The 24,882-nt window shown below is 45.6% G+C and overlaps 2 protein-coding genes and 1 long non-coding RNA gene across 4 annotated transcripts in view; 1 reads left to right on the plus strand and 2 right to left on the minus strand.

The window, feature by feature from the left end:
* Window positions 1-648: 648 nt before the first annotated feature.
* STYX (serine/threonine/tyrosine interacting protein) lies at window positions 649-15,128 on the plus strand. Its single transcript, XM_068192069.1, has 11 exons — window positions 649-845; window positions 9,550-9,582; window positions 10,377-10,430; window positions 11,249-11,346; window positions 11,779-11,839; window positions 12,551-12,587; window positions 13,110-13,149; window positions 13,231-13,281; window positions 13,759-13,831; window positions 14,324-14,417; window positions 14,594-15,128. Exons 1-11 carry the CDS (start codon window positions 789-791, stop codon window positions 14,665-14,667), a joined length of 672 nt encoding a protein of 223 aa, XP_068048170.1. The 5' UTR covers window positions 649-788; the 3' UTR covers window positions 14,668-15,128.
* A 2,856-nt stretch (window positions 15,129-17,984) lies between these two features.
* The window catches only part of LOC137476578 (uncharacterized), a 79,744-nt gene continuing 72,846 nt past the window's right edge, over window positions 17,985-24,882 (minus strand). For both annotated transcript variants that reach the window (XR_011000445.1, XR_011000444.1), the window contains exon 2: window positions 17,985-18,520. This is a non-coding gene — a long non-coding RNA (uncharacterized lncRNA). The remainder of the gene's footprint in view (window positions 18,521-24,882) is intronic.
* On the minus strand, window positions 19,317-23,817 carry GNPNAT1 (glucosamine-phosphate N-acetyltransferase 1). The gene is made up of 6 exons (XM_068194933.1): window positions 23,679-23,817; window positions 22,717-22,904; window positions 21,940-22,002; window positions 20,687-20,814; window positions 20,027-20,088; window positions 19,317-19,798 (listed from the first exon to the last, which is right to left on the minus strand). Exons 1-6 carry the CDS (start codon window positions 23,708-23,710, stop codon window positions 19,651-19,653), a joined length of 621 nt encoding a protein of 206 aa, XP_068051034.1. The 5' UTR covers window positions 23,711-23,817; the 3' UTR covers window positions 19,317-19,650.

Below are 24,882 nucleotides of genomic sequence, written 5' to 3' on the forward strand. Positions count from 1 at the left end.
ACTGGAGATCCCAGAGTCATTTAGGCAGGAAAAGACCTCTGGGATCATCGAGTCCAATCTGTGACTGATCCCCAGCTCGTCCCCAGCCCAGAGCACCGAGGCCACTGAGGCGTTCCTCGGACACCTCCAGGGATGGGGATTCCAAACCTCCCTGGGCCGTCCAGAGATGACCCGCTTGGCGTTGCCAGCTAGAATGTGAGGCAGCAGCGCCATTCCCATGGGCGATGGAGCCAAGATGGAAGCGGGCGTGTGAGGAGAAGGAGCCCTCGGGAATGTCAGGGGACGGCCACAAGGAGCGTTAATGGCCGCGCCATGGCGTGAGGCGCTCCGAGCCGGGCCCTGGCCACCGCTAACACGCGAAGCGCCCGCTACTGAAACTTTGGGGTGAATCACCCCGAATTTGGAGCTGGCGAGCGCGTTCATTAAACGAACCGCGGCGGCAGCTGCCACTGACGGCAGGGCAGAGCGCTGAGGGCGGAGCGGGGCGGCGGCCGGGGGAGCGGGGTCCGGGGGCGGGCGGGAGGCTGGGAGGAGGAGGAGGAAGAGGAGGGGGCGGAGGAAGAGGTGGGGACGGGAGGAGGAGGAGGAGGAGGAGGAGGAGGAGGGAAGAAGAAGAGGCGGCAGCAGCAGCAGCAGCATGGCGGCCGGGCGCGAGCGGCTGAGCGCGCCGCCGCCGCCTCCTCCTCCGCCGCCTCCATCTCCTGCCGCTCCCGAGCCGGAGCCCGCGGCCCCGCTGCCCAAATAGCCGCCCTGCCCCGGGTCCTGCCCCGCCCGGACAGCGCCCGGCCATGGAGCTCGCCAAACCGGCCTTCCCCGCGCTGCCGCAGGCCAAAGAGGACTCTGAGGTGAGCGGGAGCTCCGGCCCCCCGCGCACGCCCGGCCCGCGGCCCCGCCGGGGCTTCCCCTCACAGCCCTGCCCGCCCTGCCGTGCCTCCCGCGCCCCTTCCCGCGGGATTCCCGCTGGGATCCATCGCAGGCCGCGGGTCCGTGTCCCGCCCTGTGCTGGTGACACCCCCTGCGACCACCGACCGCATCTTCCCTTCCCTGGTCGCTGCCGGGCTCTGCTCCCTCCATCGCCCTCGCAGACCCCCGGCCCTTCGGCATCTCCCCTCCCCGGTGCCTCCGGCCTGGAAGCCTCCCACTATCCCGGGTTGCTCCAAGCCCTGTCCAACATGGCCTTGAGCGCTTCCAGGAATGGGGCAGCCGCCGCTTCTCGGGGCGGTCTCGCCACGCTCACATCCAAGGAACTGAACCCCCCGCGCTTCACCTCCTTTGGCTCTTGCCCGCCCACAGCGGCCCCCGCTCTTTTCTGTGCCCCCTTTCTGCGTTCGGTGTGTCGCAGCCTGGGTGCCCGCCGCCCTTTCGCTCCCCCGCGAGTCCCCCTGCCCTCGTACGGCCGCCGGCCGTGTCCCGTGTGGGCAGCCCCAGCAGGCAGTGCCTGCGTGTCCCCTCCGAGCTCTCGGTGCCTCCCTCCTCCCCGCTGCTCCCGGAGCGGTCGGGCTCTCGGTGAGTCCATCGGGGAGGTGTTTTCGCGGTGTTCCAGAGCCAGGACTTCTCTGCGGGCCGGGACAGGTGGCAGTGTGTGCTCGCACCGAGCTGTGCGGTGTCACAGGAGCCGGGGCAGCGCGGTGTCTGATTTCTGAGCTTGGCTGGACTCCCCGGCGCTGACCCTGGACGCTGGTGATTTGTTTTTGTGTGTCACAAACGTTCCCGAGTGTGTCCCCCCTTCCCAGTCCCCTTTGGTGGCCTCAGGTATTTAATGTGAAATGTCACAGCCTTCATGAGGGAAGCTGAGAGTGTCTGCGCTCTCCAGACGACTGCAGATAGTAATGTATTTCTAAACATCAGCATTTATTTCTGGTTGAACAGCATTGCTCAGTGCTGTTATGGTGGTAAATTACCTGAAATATGGGAGTGACTCTTTTTGTTCTGTTTTTGTTGTCAGGATTTCACACTCCCCATCACTTCAGAGCTCTTGGAGGTGTTACAAGCCGTTTAGTTGTTCTCACAAAGTTGAATCGCTTTGTATCTCAACACAAATCATCTTCCATCCTGTGAGGTTTATAATTGGTTTGTTTTTAAATATCTTTTCTTTCTGGAGAAACCGATCCTGTTATCCACAGTTTTGTTAACTAAATTAGCCTGGCTGGCTTTTCATCTAAAATGGCTAAATGGGAATGTGGGGTTAAAATAAAAACGAAACCAGAGCTGAGTGCCAGTCTAACAACTCTTAACTGATGAAAACTGAGATTGTAATGCAGTGCCTTTCAGAGTAGCTTTTACTTTTGTCTTTTTTCGTGGGCTGTCTGTAAATAATATCATTTGTAGTGTGTTAGAACTTCTCGTAGTGGGGATTTTCAAGAACTGATTCTAAAACCTGTAAGAATTTCTTTTCAACATGCTGCATTTCTGACTTGATCTAAATACAAGATCATGTCAACAAATACCAGATAAAAAACAGTCGGAGTATGTGGGGGAAGCAGGAAAGTGAAAGCCAGTGGTGAGTGTCAAAGTTCTTGTGGAGGTAACTTGTTAAAAGCAAGGTGTAGGAGACTTTGAGACAGTGCTTTGGAAAAGCAAACTGAGGAAACTAAAATCATTCTGCCCACAAAATGTAGATTTTCCTGGAAAGCAGAAGATGCTCTCTTGTGCATTGCAGCGAGGAGGCTCTCTAATGAGCAGTTATCCCTCATATTTTGGGAAGTTGATGATGGGTGGTTTAATGCTGGCTTGGCAGATTTCATTTCAAGATACTGGGAAGGGGAGGAGGGAGAACTTGGGGAATCCCTGCCTGACTTCCTGCTGCTCAGAAGTGCAGCTTTGTCACTTCTTTAACTCAATCCACGTGCCACCCCCAGCTCCCTTCTCCGAGCTGACACTCGTAACCAAGTCACAGCTTTAACAATCCTAGTAATAATAATTAAAAATGAAGCCAAATCACTGGCTGGCTGCACAGCATCCATTCCTTCCTGGCACATGGAGAAGTATTGAGGGGAGAGAGCAGCCTGGATTGACTGGGGCAGGCTGCAGGGATGGGCTCTGGATAAATAGGTCACTTTTCCAGCCTGGATGTTGTTTGCCCTGTCCCTAATCCATAGTGTGGTGTTTGGGATTGCTGGATTTTTAAACCTCTTGGCTCTTGATACTTTTGGGAGCTTGGGAAATGCCAGAAACCTGGAACTCATCATTCTGGCAAAGCTTTTCTGAGAATGTCTGTGAACTGAGTGTTCTTTTACAGTCTGGTGATGGTGAGTATCTCAGTTTTATGAGTAATAGTGATTATATGTGATGTGGAACCATTTCTAAGCTTAGATTTTTTTTTTTTTCTAGAATCAGCACATTTTCCAAGGTCAGGTCTCAAACTTTCTTTAATTTGAGAAGTTCTGTGTTACATGTTTATACTGGGAGGAAAAAATATGGCTAAAAACCCATTAAAAAGTGTCAGGTTAATAACAATTAGTACATGTTGGCTTATTAGCACTGACACATCTTAGTACTTCTGGAAAGAAGGTCAGTAAGGACTGCAATAATTGAAGGAATTTAATAGATGTTATTTCCCCATTAAATTTTAAACAAAACAAAAAAAGGACTAGAATCCATATAATGAGAACACAGCAACAATTACCAGTTTATTTCTTGGTTAAAACATATTTGCTTGAAATCAGGCTGAGCAAACCAAGTATTCATGATGTACTTAGAATTTTTGTAGGACTCTCCATGGGTTTTGTAATTAAATTAGCAGCCTATTGACTAACTAGACATATTTGCCTTTTTATTATGCATTAAAGCTGAGTTCTTTTTAGCACATGGAGTTTTTCTAAAAAAGAAATTTACATTTTTGACAGCTATATTTAGTCTGAAATGCTAATGTATTTCTGACTGCTTTTTTTAGCTATGAAGTGATGCAGCCCATCTAAAGGTGGAACAAATCTTTTAAACTTTTTTTACTCTCACTTTTGATAGGCAACACAAATAAACCCCTTAAAACACCGCTTTTCCCCTCCTCTGCAGACTCTTTAAAATAAGTAGGAAGCCTGTATCATTAGAATTATTTTACCTGCCCACATAATGGAGCCCAAAAAAAGGAGAACAAATGCTGTGTTGTGCTGGGAGATGTAAATCAGGTGACAGATTTTGATCACAGCTCTGTGGGATACTACCAGCCTGCTTTGCATAAATCAGAAAAGTGCTCCGTGGCAGCTGACACTGAGCAGTCTCTCAGTCCTGATTAATTTGTGCCTCCCATCCAGGGGAGGCCTGGTGGGATCCACACAGGCACAGTGGAGCAGTCTGTAGAATTTGGGAATTAAGGCATGTTTGGGTTGTTTGAGCTAAATGAGGATTGTCTCAGTATAGCCCAACTCATGAACTCAAAAAAGGAGGGCCGTGACAGAGGCCATTCCTGCAGCATCAGCAACAATTCTGATAATCTGTGTGAGTGTGGCACTCCAGGCACTTGGCTTTGTGCTTCCTGTAGGGAGAATCCTGAAGGATTCTGCCTCCACTGCTTTATTTCCAATTTTATTGGACAAAAATTATATTATGAAAGTTTTTATCAGTGCTGCTGGTATTCAATGAGGTGCCTTTAGGACCAGTGCTAGAGAATGGGACAAAAAGGAATTTTTTGTTTCTCCTTTACATTCCTACTTTCCCTTTAGTTTTACCTTTTATCCTTTTCTGTGGCTTGTGTTTCTCTCTGCTAAAATAACATTTCTTTCCCTGTTGTCCTTGATCCCTTCCTTCCTCCATGTGCTCTGTCATTCCCACCTGCTGTTATTCCTCTTCTCCACCTTCCTGCTTTTGTATTCCTTTGTATTTGCAATAGCAAAAACGTCTCTGGTGGGGCCTTCCCATTGTCTGAGTGCTCTTGACAAACGCACAGAATTCCCTGTAAATCCGCTTCCATCCCTGCTTTGTTTCCTGACTGCGGTGGCCGTGGGATGGGACAGCTGTGCAAGGGTGGCAATGTCACCTCACCCTTTCTCCAGCCCTCAGCCACTTTTGGGATAGCAGCACTGTCCAAACATCCCTTGAGTTCTGCTCATGGCAGTGCCACACTCACACCTTCAGGGAATTAAAGGATTTGGTTTAACTTTGTGTATTTTATAGACTTGCACCAGGATTTCTACCTGGGAAAAAATATATATGTAATTGAGCCTGCACTGAGGTTGCACTAAGTAATTGTTGTAGGTTCCTTCCAACTGAAATAATTCTATTTGTATAATAACCCAAATATCTTTAATAGAACTGTCCAAGAACACGAAGCATGACTGAACTGAACAACCTTTCACTTCATTCCTGTTTGTAGCTAATTTTGAGGCTCTTAAGTACCATGTTTCACAGTGATAGATGTGACAGGTTTCAGTGATACTCAAATATTTTCCTTGAATATTCTTTCAGTACCTCATTTAGTTTGTCTTCTTCCTTATTAAAAAATGGCAAGTGATTGTGCTCTGCTGCTGCTTTATTGTTTCAGGATTTCTTCTGCAGTTGTTCCATTTTACAAACACTGATTTAGATTTTTGTTCTTTGATGATAACATCCCTCTCCTCCACTTTGCTGGGCTAGGTAAAATAATGTGTAAAATGCTTTCATACCCAAGGTGTGATCTCATTTCATCGTGTGAATGACACTTAAAGCTGCCTGAATTAAAGCCTTTGTGTCGAGGTCATTGTTGTGGGATCAGGACCCAGCCCCAGTCCAAGCTGCAGCCTGGGCAGGGGGATGATGCTGCTGCTGCTGGCAGTTGATGCACTCCCGTCCTCTGATACAACACAGCCAGGCTGTGATTTGAATTTCCTGAGCAGTGTTAAAGGCAGAGCCAGGAGCTCACTTGGCCGGGGCAGATGCGGGAGCTGCAGCAGGTCAGAGCCCCTGGCTGTGCTGCTGTAACAGTTTCTGCTGCTGCAGCTGCACAACTCGGGGGAGAACCTTGTTTGTAGCAGGAGGAGAGGCTTGGAGTGTTACCAGGAAACAGCTTCAGGCAAGAGGATTCTCACAGCCCTGGATTTTTGAGGTGCACAATCCATCATGCAGGAGTCCTGCTGGGATGGGTTGTGATGGGAAGAGAAATCTGTGTGGAGAGGGAAGTGATGCTATAAATCAACAACAACAAAAAAATTCTGGGAGCTGGGAAAGAGTTGGACGCCTGGAGTGGTCAGGGAGGTTTTACTGGGAGCTGTGCAGCTTTTCCAAAGGATTTGAGGTCTGGGAAGCCGGAGGAGTCACTGCAGGGAGTGAATGATGCTGAGCAGGTGAAAAGCAGCAGTGAAAATCGAGGAGAGACTTCCTGAGGTCTAACTACTGATGGGATTTCTCTTCCTGGTGGTTTTTGCAGCATCTCTGAGAGCTTCTCCCTTCACCTTGGCCAGCCTGTGGTTTGCAGGCTCTACTAATTACAAGGCAGCAGGAGTTGAACCATCCTAACTGGGCTTGCTTTTCAGCCAGAGCTGAGCTTTGACAAAGACTGGGGCTGTACCTTTTATGTGTGAAAATCAGATGGGTCTGCAGACTTCAGCTGTCAGTGAGGGACCAGCTGAGCTGTGTCACGTGCACCCATTTCACTGCATTCCTTCTGGAGAGGCAGATGCAGGCTGGCTGTTGTGTTTGAAAACCACACTCTTTGCTTTGCTGCCGAGCCTCAGTGTCAGGGCTGGTAAACTCATTTTAAAAAAAATCGTAATATAAATTTTTTAGATTAAATCCTAGCCAAGGTCATTCTTACAAAAAAAAAACCAAAAAACTCCACATCACTTTTTGCCATTAATGTGTTCTAAGGAAGAGCAGGTGTAGCTGTGGCAAAATATGGACAAAATAACCCAAACTTTTGGCAGAGCTGCTCATGATGTAGTTTGGATACTGGATACCAAGAAGCTCTTTGTAGTGTGGACAAGTCTTACCTATTAATCCATAGTTTCCATTTATTTCAGGTGGAGATTGGCTGTGGCTGGGGAAGGGAGGGCTTTGGAATGTGCTTTTTTCCCCTTTCTGCATGTTTGAGGAGATTTGTCAGAGGGGAGTGGCTCATCTTTAAAACTCTGGAGTTCTAGGGACTATTTTTTCCATCTCTTCAATTTCTTTTTTCCATCTCTTTGGTGTCTTGCAAGTATTGATGAGTGAGGCTTCCAGTAGAGCTGTCACTTGTTCTGGAGAGAACCTCCCAAATCCTTGGCAACAAGGAATGCTGGTTCTTCCCTCCACCTCTGGCATCACCCTTTGTTTTCTTAGCAAAATTCTTGCATTTGATCTGATCAAAAGAGAAGCTTTCAGTTTTTTTGGGTTTTTTTTTTGTCTGCTTGGTGCTGCAGGCAGTGTGGAAAACCTGGCTGATGAATGAATTCCTTAAAATGGAACCTGTGCTTGGCTTCAGTCTCCATTAATAGATTGGGGTTTTTACATAACTTTGCATAACATTTGAATAATCTGGCATTGTTGGTTTTGAAAGCCTTGAAGGGCTGTCAGCAGTGACCAAAATCATTCTTTCAGTAGTTTGTGTACTTGTCTCAGATTAAATGTTTTCCTTAAACACTGTCTTTCAGAGAGTTGTTTTGCAGACTAAATCCCATTGGAAACTGTATCTTTTTTGCTTCTTGGAGGGCACTGGAGACCAATGTCTGGGGCCTGTAGTGATTTTTTTTTTTTTTCTCGTTCAGAACATCTGTGCTGTCTCTTGGGATTTGGTTCCCTTTGGACTTGCGTTGCTCAATTCTTACCTATTTATTTTGCACAGTTTACAGCTGTTGGGGCTAAAAATTTCCTGCCTCTGATGCTTTTGAAAGGAATCTTTGCAATGTGTTGTTAAGCCAAAGTAGTGATGAATTTATGTTTTCATTGTACTCCAGATTAAGATTTCTAAATTCTACAAACAGAGTAATAAACCTACTGAAGTGCTTGTATATTCCTGGAGTGCAGCTTAAGCTTTTCAGAGTTTATTTCTCTTAGGCTTGGTTTTAAACTTGGACAAACCTGGGTTTTTGTGGCCTTTTGAGGGGTGAATGATGCTTTTGTGTACAGAGCAAGCCAGCAGGGTTGTGCTGAACCCTCTCAGGTCACCCTTCAAAGGATACAGTTCTGTAAATATCATTCTTTTGTCACAACGTTTCTCCTTTCTACTTCCAGGAGTTTATTATTCCAGCTGGAACATGCAGAAGTAATTTAGCTACTTGTGTGTCTTCAGCAAAGCCCATTTCAGTGCATTTGATTTCCCTGTTTGTGCTGCCACTTTAGTTGCTATCCAAAGGATTGTCTGGAATGGCTTAATGTTTGTATGCTTTCTTTTCCAGAATAACTTTACTGGTACTAAAATCCTTTTTAATTCCACTACCAAGAGCTGGAAATTCCTCCCTGTGCACTGTGGGGGTGTCTGAGGGAAGCACAGGATTTATATTGTATTGGTAAAAAGAGGTTTAATGTGAAATTAATGCCACTGGTACAAGTGTAGGTGCTCAGGTGAACAGTGCTGCAGTTTAAGGGATCCTCCCTGCTGTAATCCAGACCTCCCTTCCCAGCTGGAATATTTGGTATTTAACTTCCCCATACTTCTGAGGACATCAGAACATAGGGGAAGTGTTTTTCTTAGCTGCTGGTGTGTGTGTGAATCAAACAACAGAGTTATGTAAATAAATGTATGCAGTCTATTGGATATATTTGACTATTCCCTTTTTTTTTTTTTATAACCTCCAGATGGTAACTGGGATCTCAGCTCCAACTCCTTCATGTGTGAGGGTCAAGGAATGAGTAAGAGCCTGTTAATAGAGGCCAGTGGGAGTTGTAGGAAAGGAAAGACAGGAATAGTCTCTGCCTGAGCATTTTCTGTTCAGCTTTGGCAGAGCTGCAGAACGGAGCAGAGGATGGAAATGGTGATCCTGGTGTTTGCTCTGGTCAGCTGGGAATGGTAGCTGAGCCCTCCCAGTCCTGGGGTTCTGGGGAGGGGAGTGTTGGGCTGTAAATGACCAGCAGGATCATGGGCAGGAGTGTTTTATTTACTGTGTGAGGAGCCTTCCCAGTTTGCTGTGGGGTGGAGCCTCACTAATGGCTTGCTGTGGTCATGGAGAGCACAGATTTCTGGAATTGTTTGAGCTGAATCCTGACTATTCAGTCAGAGTGGATTAGGTGAGGCAGTGTGGATTTTAAGGGAGTTACCTGCTCTGCTTGTTATCTTCTGTTATTTCAGTGGCTGCAGGAATGCATCAGCCAAAGGAATTCCTTTGCTTCCCTGACCAGTACAGAATGTTCTAAAGCCTTTTTCCTTTCTCTTTTTTCCCTTCCTCCCTTCAGAGGGAAGTTTCTCAGCAGAAAGCTGAGGTGTGGATGTACAGCTGATAAGGATCTTTTCCAGCCTTAAGGATTTTTTGTAGAATACTTGAGGTTTCTTCACATTAACTTTACAAACAGTGTTCCTTGCACTTGGGTGGTGCTGGCATCCGTGTGGAAAGGTAGCAGGAGCTTGTACAGAACTTGTGATTATTTTCTATAAAATGCATGTCCACATCTCTGCCTGAATGTTTTTCTCTGTTGTATATATAATTATTTTTTTTTTTTTTTTTTAAGGATTGGACCTATCCCATGAGGAGAGAGATGCAGGTAGGACACTTTTATTTACTGTTTGAGGCAAAACCCATGGAGCATTTAATGAGGAGAAAAAAGAGCTGGTATCAAAATCAGTCTTTACCTGTAAAGTGTCAGGCAGCACCATGGGACACAATTAATTAGTTAATTAAGGTGAGGATTTGCCAGCTTGGAATACAGGTGTGTTTGCATCTCTGTTGTGCCGGTACTAAAACAGAAATCCCCCAAATACTACATTTTTGTCTTTCTGAATGTTTTTAGATGATTACAAAAAATGTATCACAAGTTTGCCTTCTGCCTTAGACTTGGAAGTTTTCTCCAGTGGGATGGACCATTAAAATTTTCCTGCCATGGTGTCAGTCAAACCTTCGCACAAGATAAGATCTACACACCTGCATATCTTCATTGGTGGGGAGATAAAGGGTTAAAAACTGATATTTTCCCACTGCTAGGCCAAAACTTGAGAATTTCCATGAGAGCAATTTAGAATTAAATACAAGACAGGATAATAAACCAAGTTAAGAGTTCCCTTCCCTTGACCTGGGGCTGGTTGAGATGCAGGAATTAACCTGGAGCTTAGTCCAAATCAAGGACTTTGTTCCTGGTCCAAAACAAGATCTCCAGCACCAAGATCATGTTTCTTTTATCCTGCCAAACCAATTTTTTTCCTCGTCCTGCTATAAATGACATTGATTACACATTTCAGGAATTTGTAAATGATTTGTGTCCATGTTCTGAGGTGAGTGAAATGTGTTATTTCAAATCATCTGGAGTTGGTATTAAGTGTCTGTTATTCTCCTGCCTCCTAGGAAATCTTACCTGGGTTATTTTTAGGCCCATATTCTTCAGCTATGAAAAGCAAGGTATGATTTTCAGAATATTCTCTCACAGGGAAGCTTTGCTGTGGTGATTTGATCTGTTACTGTGGAGATCTGCTCAAGTGTATCTATAGAGGTGTAAATTTGGTTGCAGTTCTGAACTGGAACATGAAAAATGCCAAAGCGGAAGGAATATGTGGTGCATTTGTGGGATGGTCTGAGCTATTTGTATTAAAATTGAGTCTTAAAAGAATTTTTCTTAGAGAATTTAAACTATTTGAGACACTTTATCAATTCCTATTTCCTTTGCCGAAGTGTTACAAGACCAGTCAGAACTGGGAACTCACACACAGACATTAAAACCAGGAAAATTAAATTACAATAAAGTCAAGCACTGCTCAGGCACAGCTTGGCTTTGCAAATTTGCCTCATGGTTTAAATGATCTTATTTTCATGGTCTGATTCCAGCTAGAATCCAGTGCTGGCTGCAAATTCCTCCCTCATGTAGAGACTTGAAATTTCAGGCAAAGTGAAAGGTGGGGAGAGACAAACAAGTTCATTGAATGCCTTCTTTTTTTGTCACTTTTTCTTTTGGAAAAACAACATTTTTACACTCTGAATTCTAGAAAACCAGCTCAGATTTTCCTTGATGTAGCCCCATTTTGTATCTAAGTACAGCTTTTTAAATTACTATTTCTATATATAATATAGTATAATAATATGTGCAATATAGTAATATATATAACTAGACTATTTATTACATATTTTCTTTCTATTATAATTATTAATTATTATTATTTATCTATTGTTGTCTAATAGGTGAATCTGTAATTAAAAAAAGATACTTTTTTCTTTCTCCACAGCTACCTATACTCCAGAAACATGGAATAACCCATGTAATATGCATACGGCAAAACATTGAAGCAAATTTTATTAAACCAAACTTCCAGCAGTTATTTAGGTGAGAAATGATCAAGATTCCTTTGTGTGTGTGTGTGTTTTCTTTCCAAATATTTTCTTGGCAAATATTTCTTTCCAAATATTTCAATATTGTCGGAATTATTTGAAAAATGTGCTGAGGTGCAGAAAGACTTTAAATGCAAACGATGAATTTTATTCATCCTGAACGAGTCTACAGATTAGAATTATCCATAGTTTGCAGCAAGTGTTTTGAGTTTTCAGTGATTTCTGAGAGGGGAAATCTGTCAGGGGGTGTTGGAGGAGATTCCCCACTCCTTCCCTCACAAGGTTCTTGGTTGAATTTCTGGAATTTAGAGCAGGAATTAAAGGCAGGGGGGTTGTGCTGGGTTCCTCCTGCAGTGGAGGGGTTGTAGCAGCTCCCAGGAGCAGCAACTCCACGGTGTTGTGTACTCACAGTAAATTTTCATTGCAGGTATTTAGTCTTGGATATTGCAGATAATCCAGTGGAAAATATAATCCGATTTTTCCCTATGGTGAGTAGATGCATTGGGAAGGGAAATCCCCAGGAGTTTTCTGAGCTAACAAATAGCAGTTTCACATTTGGGACACTCAGCCTGAGGCTCCTGACTTTATTATTGACACTTTAATAAGTGTAATTAACTCCTTTTTACAAGAATGGAAACAGGTGGAGTTGTAAGAGCTGCTTCTTGTTACGATATCAAAAAAAAAAAAAATTAAAAAGAGTGGCCTCAAAACAGAGATTTGGTCATGGGGGAATTCTGAGGCCCTTGACCCGGGGGAAACTTTTATTTGAGCCCAAGAATATTTACATTTCTTGTTTCAAATTCAAAATAATAACTAAGTTTTACAGTGTCTTAAAACATGTTTGCTGCAGAGGAATTAAAAACTTGTAAATTAAACAGTGCCCATTATTGGAACATACACCCTGGTTTGGAGCTGTGGGTTTGTATCTTTGAGTTCAGTTTGCAGCTGAACAAAAGGATTTTGTTCCCTCTTCCACCAAAAAAACCCAAAAGTGCCTTCACTGGTTTTGCAGTGACAATTTTAGGAATAGTTGAAAGTACAAAAGAAATACAAATGTCCAGTTGAAGTGGGGTTTAAGTCTGCATAAAGGTGCACTATTGTCACTGATATAAAAATCATACCAAATGTAGGTCTTGATACTACTTGCACTTAAAATAATCTGAAAGTTTGAGTCTTGTGGTTTTTTTTTTTCATTTCAGACAAAAGAATTTATTGATGGAAGTTTACAAAGTGGAGGTAAAATTATATTCACTTTCCCCTCATTTATTAAGGTGTTGTCAAAGCTTTAAAACTAACATAGGGATATGGATTAGAGGCTCTTAAATAAGAGCTTTTCTTAAATTCGGGGGGTTTATTATGCTTGATTTGAACTCTGATAAACAAATGCAGAGCAAAATGTTCTTTCATTTTGCCTCTAACTGGAAAATCAACCTCTGGGGTTTGGGGTTTTTTCACTTGGAACTCAGCTGAGTTCTGTGCATGAAGTTTTCTTTTCCCCTCTCAAATGTAAGACCTGAAATCTGCATTGTGGCCATTCTGTCACTCAGAATCCTCACAGGAGCAGGAATCCCAGTTCTCTATCCCAAAGGACAGAGTGCAGTTAGAAATTCAGGGTGAAGGAAGACAACACCTGTTTTTTTTTTTTGTGTGTGCCTTGCTGCTACCTGGTTCTCCATAACAGGAGAAAAATCACATTTCAAAGAATTTTATTCAGTTTATACACATATGGTTAATTTTGGTTTTTTTTTTCCTTGTCAGGAAAAGTTCTTGTCCATGGGAATGCAGGGATTTCTAGAAGGTAGGAAGTGAACCATCCTGATATTAATATTTAAACAGTTGAAAGATATTTTACTAATTTTTATTTGGCTTTTTTTTCCAGTGCTGCCTTAGTTATTGCATACATAATGGAAACATTTGGGGTGAAGTACAGGTAAGAAGAGCTATTCAGGTTTTAAATCGGGTGGTGTGAGTGAATAATGATTTTGGAGGGAACAGAAACTGTTGTGTTTTCACTCAGTCTCACTGCCTTACCTAAGACTTTACCAAGAGCTGATTGTTCCATTTTCTTTCACTGCAGTTGTGTTTACACCCTTTTTTAATAAGAATCAGGCACCTGCTGCTCAGGGAATGAGGGCACCAGCCTCCATCCATGGATAACACCTCGGGAGAGCCCCAGGGGCTGTTGTGAGCCTGTGTTGGACAGGGAAGTGAGCTGAGCACTGGGGTGGGCAAACAGAATTGTGCAGCTGCTGCTTCCTGCTTTAGCCAAGCAATTTCAGTTGTAAAATCCAGTTCTGGGGAGAGTTTAGAGGTTCTGTAGTGCTGAAAAACTGATAATCTGAAGGAAGACTCAAACCACAGAGACTTTTATGTATTTTTCACTGAAGCGTTTTCTTCTCTTTTTAAGGGATGCATTTACTTATGTCCAAGAAAGAAGATTCTGTATTAATCCTAATGCTGGATTTGTCCATCAACTTCAGGTGACTTTTTTTTTTAATTCTTGTTCATAACTGAAAAGCCATTTAATGAATCATCTTCCTGCCAAACAGATATTTACACAAATATGCTTCAAGGAAATGTCAGGAGCTGGAGGAAGACTGGGGAGGAAGATGAGTGGGCACCTCAGTTCCTTCGAGTTAAGCTTTGGACAAAGCAAATCCAGGAATGGAGGAGAAATAAAAATCCTGGTTTGTGCAGTGATTAAGAGGCTCTTGGTTGGTGTCTTGGTTGGTGCTGAAGGAGCTGCAAAGGAAATGTTTGAGCATTAAAGCCATTTCTTTAGTCATCCTTGAACTTTTCTTTTCCTCTGACTTCCTGATGGTTTTTGTCATTCATGTCAAAGCAACAAAGAATTCTCCTTCTCCCAAATCTGTGCCTGAATATGAGATGCTCCCTGAATTGGCCCTGCTCATCCTTACAAAGCTTTACTTTATGCCAAAGTAATTCCAAACAACATTTTTGGACCTTTCCAGGAATATGAAGCCATCTATCTAGCAAAACTAACCATCCAGATGATGTCACCTCTGCAGCTGGAGAGATCCCTCTCAGTCCCTCCTGGCAGCACAGGTGAGAAGCTTCTCCTGCTGGGTGGGGGTGTGAGGGGATTTTTAAGCAACCCTTTAGCAGCAGAATCCCAAACTCCTGGGAAGGGCTTTTGGTGTGCCAGCGGAGTTTAAACCTCAGTGTGAAGTGTTTAAATGTCCTGGTTTGCCACGGCTGAAGTTCCCTCTTGCCTCCTGCAGGAAGTTTGAAGAGGATGCACGAGGAGGATGAAGATCTTGGCACCATGCAGGTGGCAGCAGCACAGAATGGCTGATGGCTGAGGACAAACACTGGTTGTAGTGAGAATTCCTGCCAAGAAAGGTGAAGAAAACTAGGGGAAAAAAAAAAAAACACACAAAAAACAAAACGAGAATTAATGCAAAACAATGAACACACAACATAGCTTCTTTTCAATTACATGTTGCTTTCAGATGTAAATCTGCCTCTGCAACACACTAAGCATCATTTTTAAGATGTTGGACTTCTTGAATGAATAGATGGCACTGATTGTTTTACTCCTTTTTTACACTTTACAGTTTTATTCTAAACCAAGATTTTTGGACTTGCAAAGAGGTATTATTGCAATAATGCACTTTTCATACTTGAAATTTCTTTATTTGTATGATATAAAGTTATTACTTAAACAAAATGCAAGCGGGGGGGGATTTGTTTATAAAGTTATTTGTGTAATTTATAACAAGAGACTTTAGTAAAGAAAAAGTTTGCTAAAATTCACCTTGTTCTCAGTATGTATTATGGCAGAAATGTGCTTTTGGAACATAAACATAGAGGTTAATTCAAGTTGAACTATCTAGAACATCCTCAAACTGGTTTCCAAGGAGTAATTGCTGTTGCAAGGCAGTAGTGGCATCATTTGAAGTTAAAATTGGATTTGTCTTTGAAAACTGAGGCCCAGGGCACTGCCCATAATGGGATCAAGACTTAAAGGATTCACCTCAGCTCTGGTAAAACCTCAGACTCAGCTAAGAAAACATTTCTTGGTGCTTTAAGGTTTTCAGACTGGGGATTGTGCAGCTGTAACTCTCCTGCCTCAGTAGCACAGAGGTTGTGCAAGCACAGTCCTGGTTCTGCATCTGTTTTATTTCCCAATGTTTGTTGCCTAAAAGCCTGGGCTGGAATGATTTGGGAGCACTGTGGTGACTGAGCAAGGCTATTAGAAAAACCTGTGTGTTTGGGAAGTCTCAGCTTGGTAAGCAGACTGTGTTTTAACAGGGAAAAGATGGGCTCAGGATTTGGGGATCAGAGCATCCAGCAGCACATTCCTGTTCCTGCTGCCACCCTCTGCCACCTCCAGCAGGGATGGAGCAGCGTAAGTCCTTCAGGGGGAAAAAAATCTGCAAAAAATAGTGAGGTGCTTTATTTAGGAACTGTTCAGCCAGAAAGAAGGAAGTGATTTATCTCCTGGAGAACTGCACTGTGTCAGTGTCCTGTGCTGGTTTGCAGTTGCAGAGGGTTTGTTCCTGCTGCGAACTTGACCCTCCATAAAGGAATGCTCTGCAGCTCTTGGGAAATGCATTCCCGGCCTTTGGAGGCATGCACGAGGCTCCCACATGGCAGCAGTGGGGCTGTGCCTGGCCCTGCACAGCCCCCAGAGCTGCTGCTGGGGCTGGGCTGGGAGGCATCAAATCCCTCTCCATTTCAGGTCCCCGGGGAAGGGGAGGGATGGAGCACAGATGGAAGGCTCTGATTCATCTCCAGCCTTGTCCATGTCTGTGTCTGTTCTCTCTGGGGTCCTGGGAACACTCCCTTCCTGCTGACAAGCTCCATGACTAAGGATTTTTCATCGATCTGTTTTTTTTTTTCCTGGCATTACCCCATCGTGGTGCCTTTTACAGTCATTCTGGTCTGTCTGCCTGTCAGATCCTAGGGGATTCTGAGATTTAATTTTCCTCAGATCTATTACTAAGCCGTCTGTTTAAAGCTTCCCTTGTCTGTCTGCTGCAGTTTCACTGCCAGGAGGGGTTTGTTTCAATATTTGGTTTTGGGGGTTAAACTAAAGGCAGGAATTGGAAGCAGGGTCCCTCACTGTGAACTGGAAAGAGAAGTGGAGTGAATTGTTACTTTTATTTCTCAGGTTTAAACACAAATCTGCAACACCCAAATCTTTGGGAATCCACAGCTCTTCATGGAGGTGCTGAAATTGCCTTTTCCAGCTTAGGGGAAGCAGAGTGAAGGAGCTGGAGATCTCTTCCTCAGGGTGGGAAAGGTCTCAGCCAAAAAATTAAACCACAGGGAGGAGGTAACATTCAACCTCTGGAGAAGCTGGTAGTGCTGTTAGGGCTGGTTCTGACAACAAAAAAAAGAGTGTTCCAGGCAAGGTTGGAGCAAACTGGGATAGTGGAAGTGGCCCTGCCCATGGCAAGGGGTGGAATGAGATGAGCTTTGAGGTCCCTTCCCACCCAAACCAGTCTGGAATTCTCCAGTATTAATCAACTATATGTCCAAATACTGTTACTTTTAGATATATATTATTTGTATGATTATATATATTTATATAAATACATATAAAGAGATCTGTATAGCTATATATAGTTATATGAATCTGAAACAGAGGTACCCAGATGCCTTTGTGGTGCGGGGAAAAGACATTTATGAAAGGTTTGGTGTTTGCCTCAAGGAGGTCATGGTTGATTTTATACATACATAGTCTCTCTATGTATGTGTATATATATATAAAAATATGTATACATAATGTCACATATAGATTTTATATATACATATCCATATATAGATTTTATATACACATATATACTGTACATATTTATGCCTGTACTTTAGATCTATTTTTATATATACATAATAAATACACAGGGGCCCTTGCTCTTCCCTCTCCAGCCCTTTGCACGGTGGATAAATTTCAGGGCTGCTGCAGCTCCTGTGTTTCCCTCCCCCGGGGCCAGGCAGAGCTGGCACTTGTGGCATTGTCCCTGTCCCCCTGACAGTTTCAAACAGCCCCAGTGCCTGTGGTTGTGGCCCAGTGGCTCCTCCTGACCCCACAATGGTACCTCCAAGTCCCCAGGCTGGGCACTTCCAGCTCTCCAGCTGCCGTTTGTCCGGAGGGGTGGGAATGTCACCTCTGGGATGAACAAAGAGCTCTTCAGCTGCCCTGAGGGGGCTGTGCCCGGCAGGGCCATTGTGCTGCAGCCAAACCCCAGCTTTCGGCCCCATTCATCTGTTTGACAATGATCTGAGCAGGGCCACAGCACCTGCTCCTCACTCTGAGCTTCTCATTAACTCTTAATGAGGGCCCGGGGCTCTTTAGATGGTGTAGATACCATGGAAGTCAAATAATCCACTTTAAATCGTGGAAATTCTGAATTAATTTAAACTGTGAAAGGCAAGAAAATCCACCTCAGTCACTTGGGCCAGCAGAAAGCAGGAGCTGCTTTACAGAATGAGAGTCAGGGCTTGAGCCATGCAGATGCTGTCAGAGGAGCACCTCTGCTTTCTCTTGGGAGAGAAATCCACACAGAACTGCTAAAAGTGTTCTTTTCAGCCTAGGGAAGGGGAACAGCTAACTGCAGCAGGTGCTGCTGCTCAACAAGCCCATCCTCACTCCATGAAAAACAATCCAGATACAGGTGGCAATCATTTATTCAGTTTAAACAAAGATACTCTTTTAAAAAATAATCAATAAATAAAGCAGACATCACAAAGGAGACACTGGATGGAGTGGAGAGCCCTCGGGAAGATCAAGCAGAGCCCCCAGCACTGTAGAGTCGCTCTCCAGAGCACAGAGCAGGACAGTGTGGAAGGCCTGGCTGCCCACAAACAACCCTGGCTGGGTACAATGCCCTATTCATGGCTGTGGGCTTTGTCACCCCCCACACAAAACACCACTGTTGGCAACAGGCCTTTGGCCAGGCTCTGCTTTTCACCCCTGGCTGCAGTGGTGCAGCACCAGGGAAGCTCCACAGCAGCAGCAGCAGCAGCAGCAATCCCTCGGGAGCAGAAGGGCAGGATTTCTCTCCTGGTTTGCTGTTCCACAGGTGGAAATTCCTCCTGGCCCTCTGGAGATCCAGTGGCTGGGCCAGGGGTGTTCAGTAAATCCCAGAACGGTTTGGGTTGGAGGGGTGCTTAAACTCATCCCATTCCAACAGGGACACCTTCCACTGCTGCTCCAAGCCCCCGTGTCCAGCTTGGCCTTGGACACTGCCAGGGATCCAGGGGCAGCCACAGCTGCTCTGGGCACCCTGTGCCAGGGCCTGCCCACCTTCACAGCCAGGAATTCCTTCCCAATCTCCCATCCATCCCTGCCCTCTGGCAGCGGGAAGCCATTCCCTGTGTCCTGCCCAAAGTCCCTCTTCCTCCATTTTAGGCCCTGGGAGTGGCTCTAAGGCTTTTCTGGGCTGAACAGCCCCAGCTCCCTCAGGTGAAGCTGAATCTGCCATCCCACTCCCCTTCCCAGTGATCGCTAGCCAGAACCCCACTCCCTATGGGATACATTCCTTCAGACATTCCAGTTTCCCAGTTACCCTCTGCCCTGTTGGACACTATGTTTGGGGTTTTTATGTCAGAAAAAAAAAAGTAATTATCCTGAAAACCAAGTTATCAGCTAAAGTGCAGGAGCCCTGCAGTGAGAAGCACACATCCATTGTCAGACTGGGAATTCAGCACAGCCTGGAAGGATTCTCCCCAACCTGCACCAACAGTAACAAACCCAGCCTTGGAAAACAGTGCCTAGAAAACTTCTGATGCACCACCAGCACTTCCGTGAGGTGTCATGGAAAAAAACCACAACTAAGGCCTGTTCTGTGTCACTGATTCTGCATAAGAGAAGCCTCATCCCTTCCCCAGCTACGTCATCCTTCCATCAGCACAGCCAGGACAGTCCCAGGGGCTGTCCTCTGGCTACTGAGAAAAGAAGCACAAACCTTTAGAAAAATACAATGCAAGAAAAAATTTGAGATAAAAATATATACCTTTGGTTAAAAACCATCCCTTTAACGAGTCCTTTGTAACTCAGCTAGAACAGAAAAGCCTCGCCTCGACTCAACAGTAGTAAAAATTAGTTCTAAACTTATTTTCTAACCCAGAGGACTCTTTCTAAAACCTCAGTAATTTTTTTTCCCCAAGATTTACACATTTGATGTTCATTATTTATAGGGATTGTTATATCTGCAGCAATAAACTATAGAAATTTTCCACGGAGAGAATGTTTGTAGCACAAGCTCCTCCACCAACAGTCTTTCCAAGAAAAAAAAAAAAAAAAAGAACCCAGAACACCTAGAAGTTGTTAATTAAAGAACCGTTGAAACATGTAGTTTTCATCAGATACCAAATAGCCAAACTTCTTGTAGAAATCCACATTTTTGGGCAGACACTCCAGTGTGATTTTGTAACAGTTCAGTCTCTTACTTAGCAAGGTGAGGGTGGACGTTAATCTGGAAAAGACAAAAAAAAATCAGCAGTTAAATGCTGGGTCAGTGAATATTTAATGAGTTATATTATCACAGCCACAACACTGAGGGCTGACAGCACTCTCTGTGTTTCCCTGCAGATCATTTTATGCCCAGCTGGTGATCCCTGCTGGATGAATTCTTCCCAGGTGCTTGGCAGGAAGGTGTGAGGTGTAAAGGGCTTGCTGAATGGCAAAGGTGGGGAATACTCACAGTTTTCCAAGCTGCTTCCCTCTGCACTCCCCGCTGACCACCACATCTTCTATCCTGCCTCTCTGAAAACACAGGCAAGTGTTTGTTAGCCTTGGAATTGCCCTTCCAGCTCCCTGTGTTCACAGCCTGGCTGGGACTCCCAGCATGGAGATCTTCAGCCATCTGCTCTGTCAGAACCACGTCTGACTCCTTCCAAAGCTCACTGGCACAATGGGACAGATCTCCAAGTACTCCTTTTCCTTAGGAAAAGCCAAAGCTTCCTTTTACTATCAGCTCAGCACTCAAAGATGTGATATATTTTTTAAATACACAAAATATTTGATCTTTTTAAAAGTATATTTTTAAATTATTTACATTTTTAAGGTTGGAAAAGCCCTTCAAGACCATCGAGCCCAGCTGTTCCCCAGCACTGCCAAGGCCACCGCTGATCCGTGTCCCCAAGTGCCACATCCACATGGATTTTAAATCCCTCCAGGAATGGGGACTCCACCACTGCCCTGAGCAGCCTATACTGGGCTGGACCACCTTTTCCACAAGGAAACTTTTCCCAATATCCAACCTAAACCTCCCCTGCTACAACTTGAGGTTGTCACCACACAGTAACACCACAAAACCAACACAGCCAGGATCTTTTCCTCCCTTCCCAGCTGCAGGATTTACCTTGGCACAGGAGTGAGTGAATTTATGTTCTATAACCAGCGTTGCCGTAGCAACGATCTGCCCCAGGTTCGTGTCCTCCACCACGGTGACGTAGTAATCTCCAGACCTCTTCATGTGCTCAAAGGTTTCTGTGGGAGCAGGCACAGGCAATTCAGGCTCACAGGAAACTGCAGCTAAATCTGATCTTTGCAGCTGTCTCTTGACTGCAAATCACTGTGGGATCATAGGGACGATGCACCCAAGACTCCAGCAAATGAATGCCCCAGAGTCAGACTAACCCATGAAAAAGCAGGAATTACACAAACTCCTCTTCCTTATTTTCCAAGAGAATCCTCCTTGCTGAGCAGATGGGTGCTAAAATACCAAATCATGGAACGCTCTGGGCTGGAAGGACCTTAAAAGCTCATCTCATTCCACCCCCTTCCATGGGCAGGGACACCTTCCACTGTCTCAGGCTGCTCCAAGCCCTGTCCAACCTGGCCTTGGACACTGCCAGGGATCCAGGGGCAGCCCCAGCTGCTCTGGGCACACTGTGCCAGGGCCTCACCACCCTCACAGGGAAGAATTTCATGGAAAGGGTTGTTCAGCCCTGGCACAGGATGCCCAGGGCAGTGGTGGAGTCCCCATCCCTGAAGGGATTAAAAAGCTCTGTGGATGTGACTCCCGGGGACATGGATTAGTGGTGGGTTTGGCTTAGATCCTGTGATTTCCTGAATCCCTGAACTGCCTCTCCACTGCCTGTCAGGCCCAGGAGTAGGATTTAAAGGGGATCTAAAGTAGGTTCAAAGAGAGCTGGAGAGGGATTTTGGTCAAGGGCCTGGAGGGACAGCACCAGGGGAATAGCTTCCCAGTGCCAGAGCGCAGGGTTAGATGGGATATTGAGCAGAAATTCTTCCTGACAGGGTGATGAGGGGCTGGCAGGTTGTCCAGGGAAGCTGTGGCTGCCCCATCCTGGAGAGCATTCCAGTCCAGGTTGGAGGAGCTTGGAGCAATCCAAATAATCCATGCTACCAGCTATCTAAACTCAGTCTAAAAACCAGTTTCACAATTTAGGCAGCAATTTAAGCAGCTCTTGGGGATAGCTGCAGCTGGATGCAAGGTTGAGTGCCAGGGGGAGCTGAACTCATCCCTCCCTCTGGCATCGAGCACTCAGGAGTCTCACACCTGAGCAGCTTTGCTGTCAGCATCAGGATCCTTTGATTCCCTGCAAGCCCTATGGAAAAGCCAAGGAGTGATGGATGAGGTGTACTCACTGATGAATTGCTCCGGGCTCACAACTCCTGCTTCTGTCAGCTGACCCAGAACCTTAAAAAAGCCTGGCAGGAAAGGAGGGGGGAAAACAACTCTCAGTGAGGGACAGACACACAACCAGCTCCAAACAGCAAGGAACAATCCAACACAGCTCTTTGGAGAGGGACCATCCCCATGGCACCATCCCATCGCAACGGGATGGAACAATGTTGAAGGACTGGCTAAAGCTCAAGTGAGCCTGGAATAATGAGTCCAAAGCAACTTTTTTATCCAAATTCCAGAACTGAAGGAGAATTCATGCACCAAGATGTTTGTTCATGTTGTTTTGGTATCAAAGGGTACAGTATGAACAACTGTGCTCCCTCTCCAAAACCATGGTGAATGGGAACTTGTGGATTATTTGGAAGATTTTACTTGAAGTTTAGGATTAAAACAGTAAATCAAATTTTCAGGGTCACCCAATACAGCACCAATCCATGATGCCAGAAGCTCAAATTTAAGGACATGCTCACAGCCCCAAGGCTACCAGAGCCCAAGGGATGACAGGACAAGGCACAGGGTGGCATTGTTGGGGTGTCCTGTGCAGGTTCAGGGCTTGGACTCAATGATCCCTGTGGGTCCTTGGCAACTCAGGATGTTCTAAAATTCCACCAAATTGTTCACTGATAAATATGAGAAAAAATGAGCAATCCAAATCTACTGAGAGCTCCTACAGAAAAAACAAGTTACCGACTCGGTGCCCCACTGTCATTCCTGGCAATAATAAAGCAGGATTCTACCTCGATTTAAATCAGCTGTGCAAAGTGGTCTCAGGACCAGCCCATCCCCTGGGTCCAGTGGAGAAATAGCAGGAGAAAAGGTCGTGGTGTTCTCGCTCCAGTCCAGGTCCTGCAGGATCCTGGGGTCAAACATGGGCGTGTCATCGGGCATCACGGTGGCCACGGGCATCATGGCTGCAAACGGAGATCTGGAACGGAACGAACAGGTAAGGCGTGGTCTGATCTCTAAAGAGGTTGTTCCCCCTGTAGCATGCCATGGGATTTTCCTCAGGGATTTCCAGGAAGGTGAATACACTGCTGTTCACTTTATCCGCTCAGCCTTCACCCGCCGGGTTAACAGAGCGTGTGCACCGGGCATGGCACACATCAGCCGGAGCCAACGTACGGAGCTCGTGTGTTTATCCTGGAAAGGTCCAGCCTGATAAGGCTCTGAGGAGGGCATTTAACCTCTGCAGCCCTCTGGGAAGGAAAGCATCACTCTCAAGAAACCTCCCAGCAGCCCGTCCAGCCATCATCTGCACTCCTGTTCAATTTCAAACCTGCCGTGGGAATAATGCACTTTTTTCCAAGCAGCCCCACCCCACAGATATTTCATCTCTCGGGCACAAGGTGCCACATCCCACAGGAGGTGATGGCACAGCCAGAGCCCAGCCTGCCTCTCCCGGGCTGTCCTGTTTGCTCTGTGTGTTTGCAGAGCCCAGCTGCCAAGCACAGCCCCACAGTGTCTGTGAAGCAGGGCCAAGGTGACAGCGAGACACCTGTTAATGATTGCAGAGATTGGGTTATTCTGGGTGACAAAGGGAGGAACTTTCCTTATTGCATTCCAGGCCAGGCTGCATGGGGCTTGGAGCCACCTGGGATAGTGGAAGGTGTCCTGCCCATGAGATGGGCTTTAAGGTCCCTTCCAACCTGGAATTCTATGATGAAGGAAAATAACTCTTACTCTGTCCCCTGTAGAATACCCAGTCAGGGTTCTGGTATGAGCAGAGCTCATGAAAACTTCTAATTTCTTTATAAATCTTCAGATTGCCTATGCTGCACCATGAACGATACTGCAGTCACACACTAGTGGTCAGGCCAAATAAACAGGAGAAAGAAAAAAGTGTTTGGGATGACACTTTTTAAAATAAGACACCTCACAGCCCAGAGAAAGAACAGAATGTTTGCTGTGAAGCATCACAGTGTAATGAGCCTCAAAAGTGAAAGTGGCTCCAGAAACCCAGAAACTGAGATTTCTTAACTAAAAAAAAACAACACAAAATCTTTCTTTATGCCACCTGCTGGTACACACTGGCCTTTGAATCCCAGCTCTCACCCTAATTTTGCATATAAAAGTAAAATTATTTGCTGTTGCAGCAATTAAACAGCAACACAAACTCTCATCCCGTGTGAGTTTTCAAAATCAAACAGCGGGAAAGAGGAATTGCAAAGAGAAACATTCCTACAGAATTCTCTGCTCCTACAGCTGGACTAGTCCGATGTCACCTTTCCTCTGTCCCCCAGAATTCCCAAGTGTCCATATCAACATTCAGTGTCTGTACAGAATAAAGGAAACCTCAAACTCCAGCTCAGGGCAACAGCACACCAAGGGAAAAGCACAAAGAGAAAATAAAATTTTTGATTCTCTGTGAGCAATTAGTGACCAACTAAGAGTCACTTTCCCAACTACTTCCAGCACAGCTGGAGCAGGATGGAGTTGTAAGCTATGCTCATTTTCTGGAGACAGGAATATGATTTACAATAATGTCAATTAGAAGCAAGAAAAAAGGATTAAGGTGCAGGGAAGGAGAGCTCAGGCCTGTGGGTCATCCTGGTCCCCACATGTGTTGGGAGCAGGGTGTGACCAGGGACCCCCTGAGCTGAGCTGCCATCCCGGGGGACACCCCCAAACCCCCTGGGAGGGCCGGTGGGTGCCTGGCCTGACCTCTGCCAGCCCCCCAGTTTTGGGGGACAGCGTGACAGAGGCCAGCTCTGCCCCTGGAGCGTCCCCACGGCTCTCCTCAGCTGAAGCAGCCTCCTGGGACAGACCAACCTCTCGAGGGAATCGCCTCAACACGCAGCCCCTCGGGGGGGGGGGTCTCCACACCTCACACGGAGCCTCGGGGGTCCCACACGCCCTCACCCCACACACCTCCCCTCCGCTGAAGCTGCCCCTCGGGGGCAGGA

This window comes from Anomalospiza imberbis, chromosome 6 (assembly GCF_031753505.1).
Source record: "Anomalospiza imberbis isolate Cuckoo-Finch-1a 21T00152 chromosome 6, ASM3175350v1, whole genome shotgun sequence".
Classification (NCBI taxonomy): domain Eukaryota; kingdom Metazoa; phylum Chordata; class Aves; order Passeriformes; family Viduidae; genus Anomalospiza; species Anomalospiza imberbis.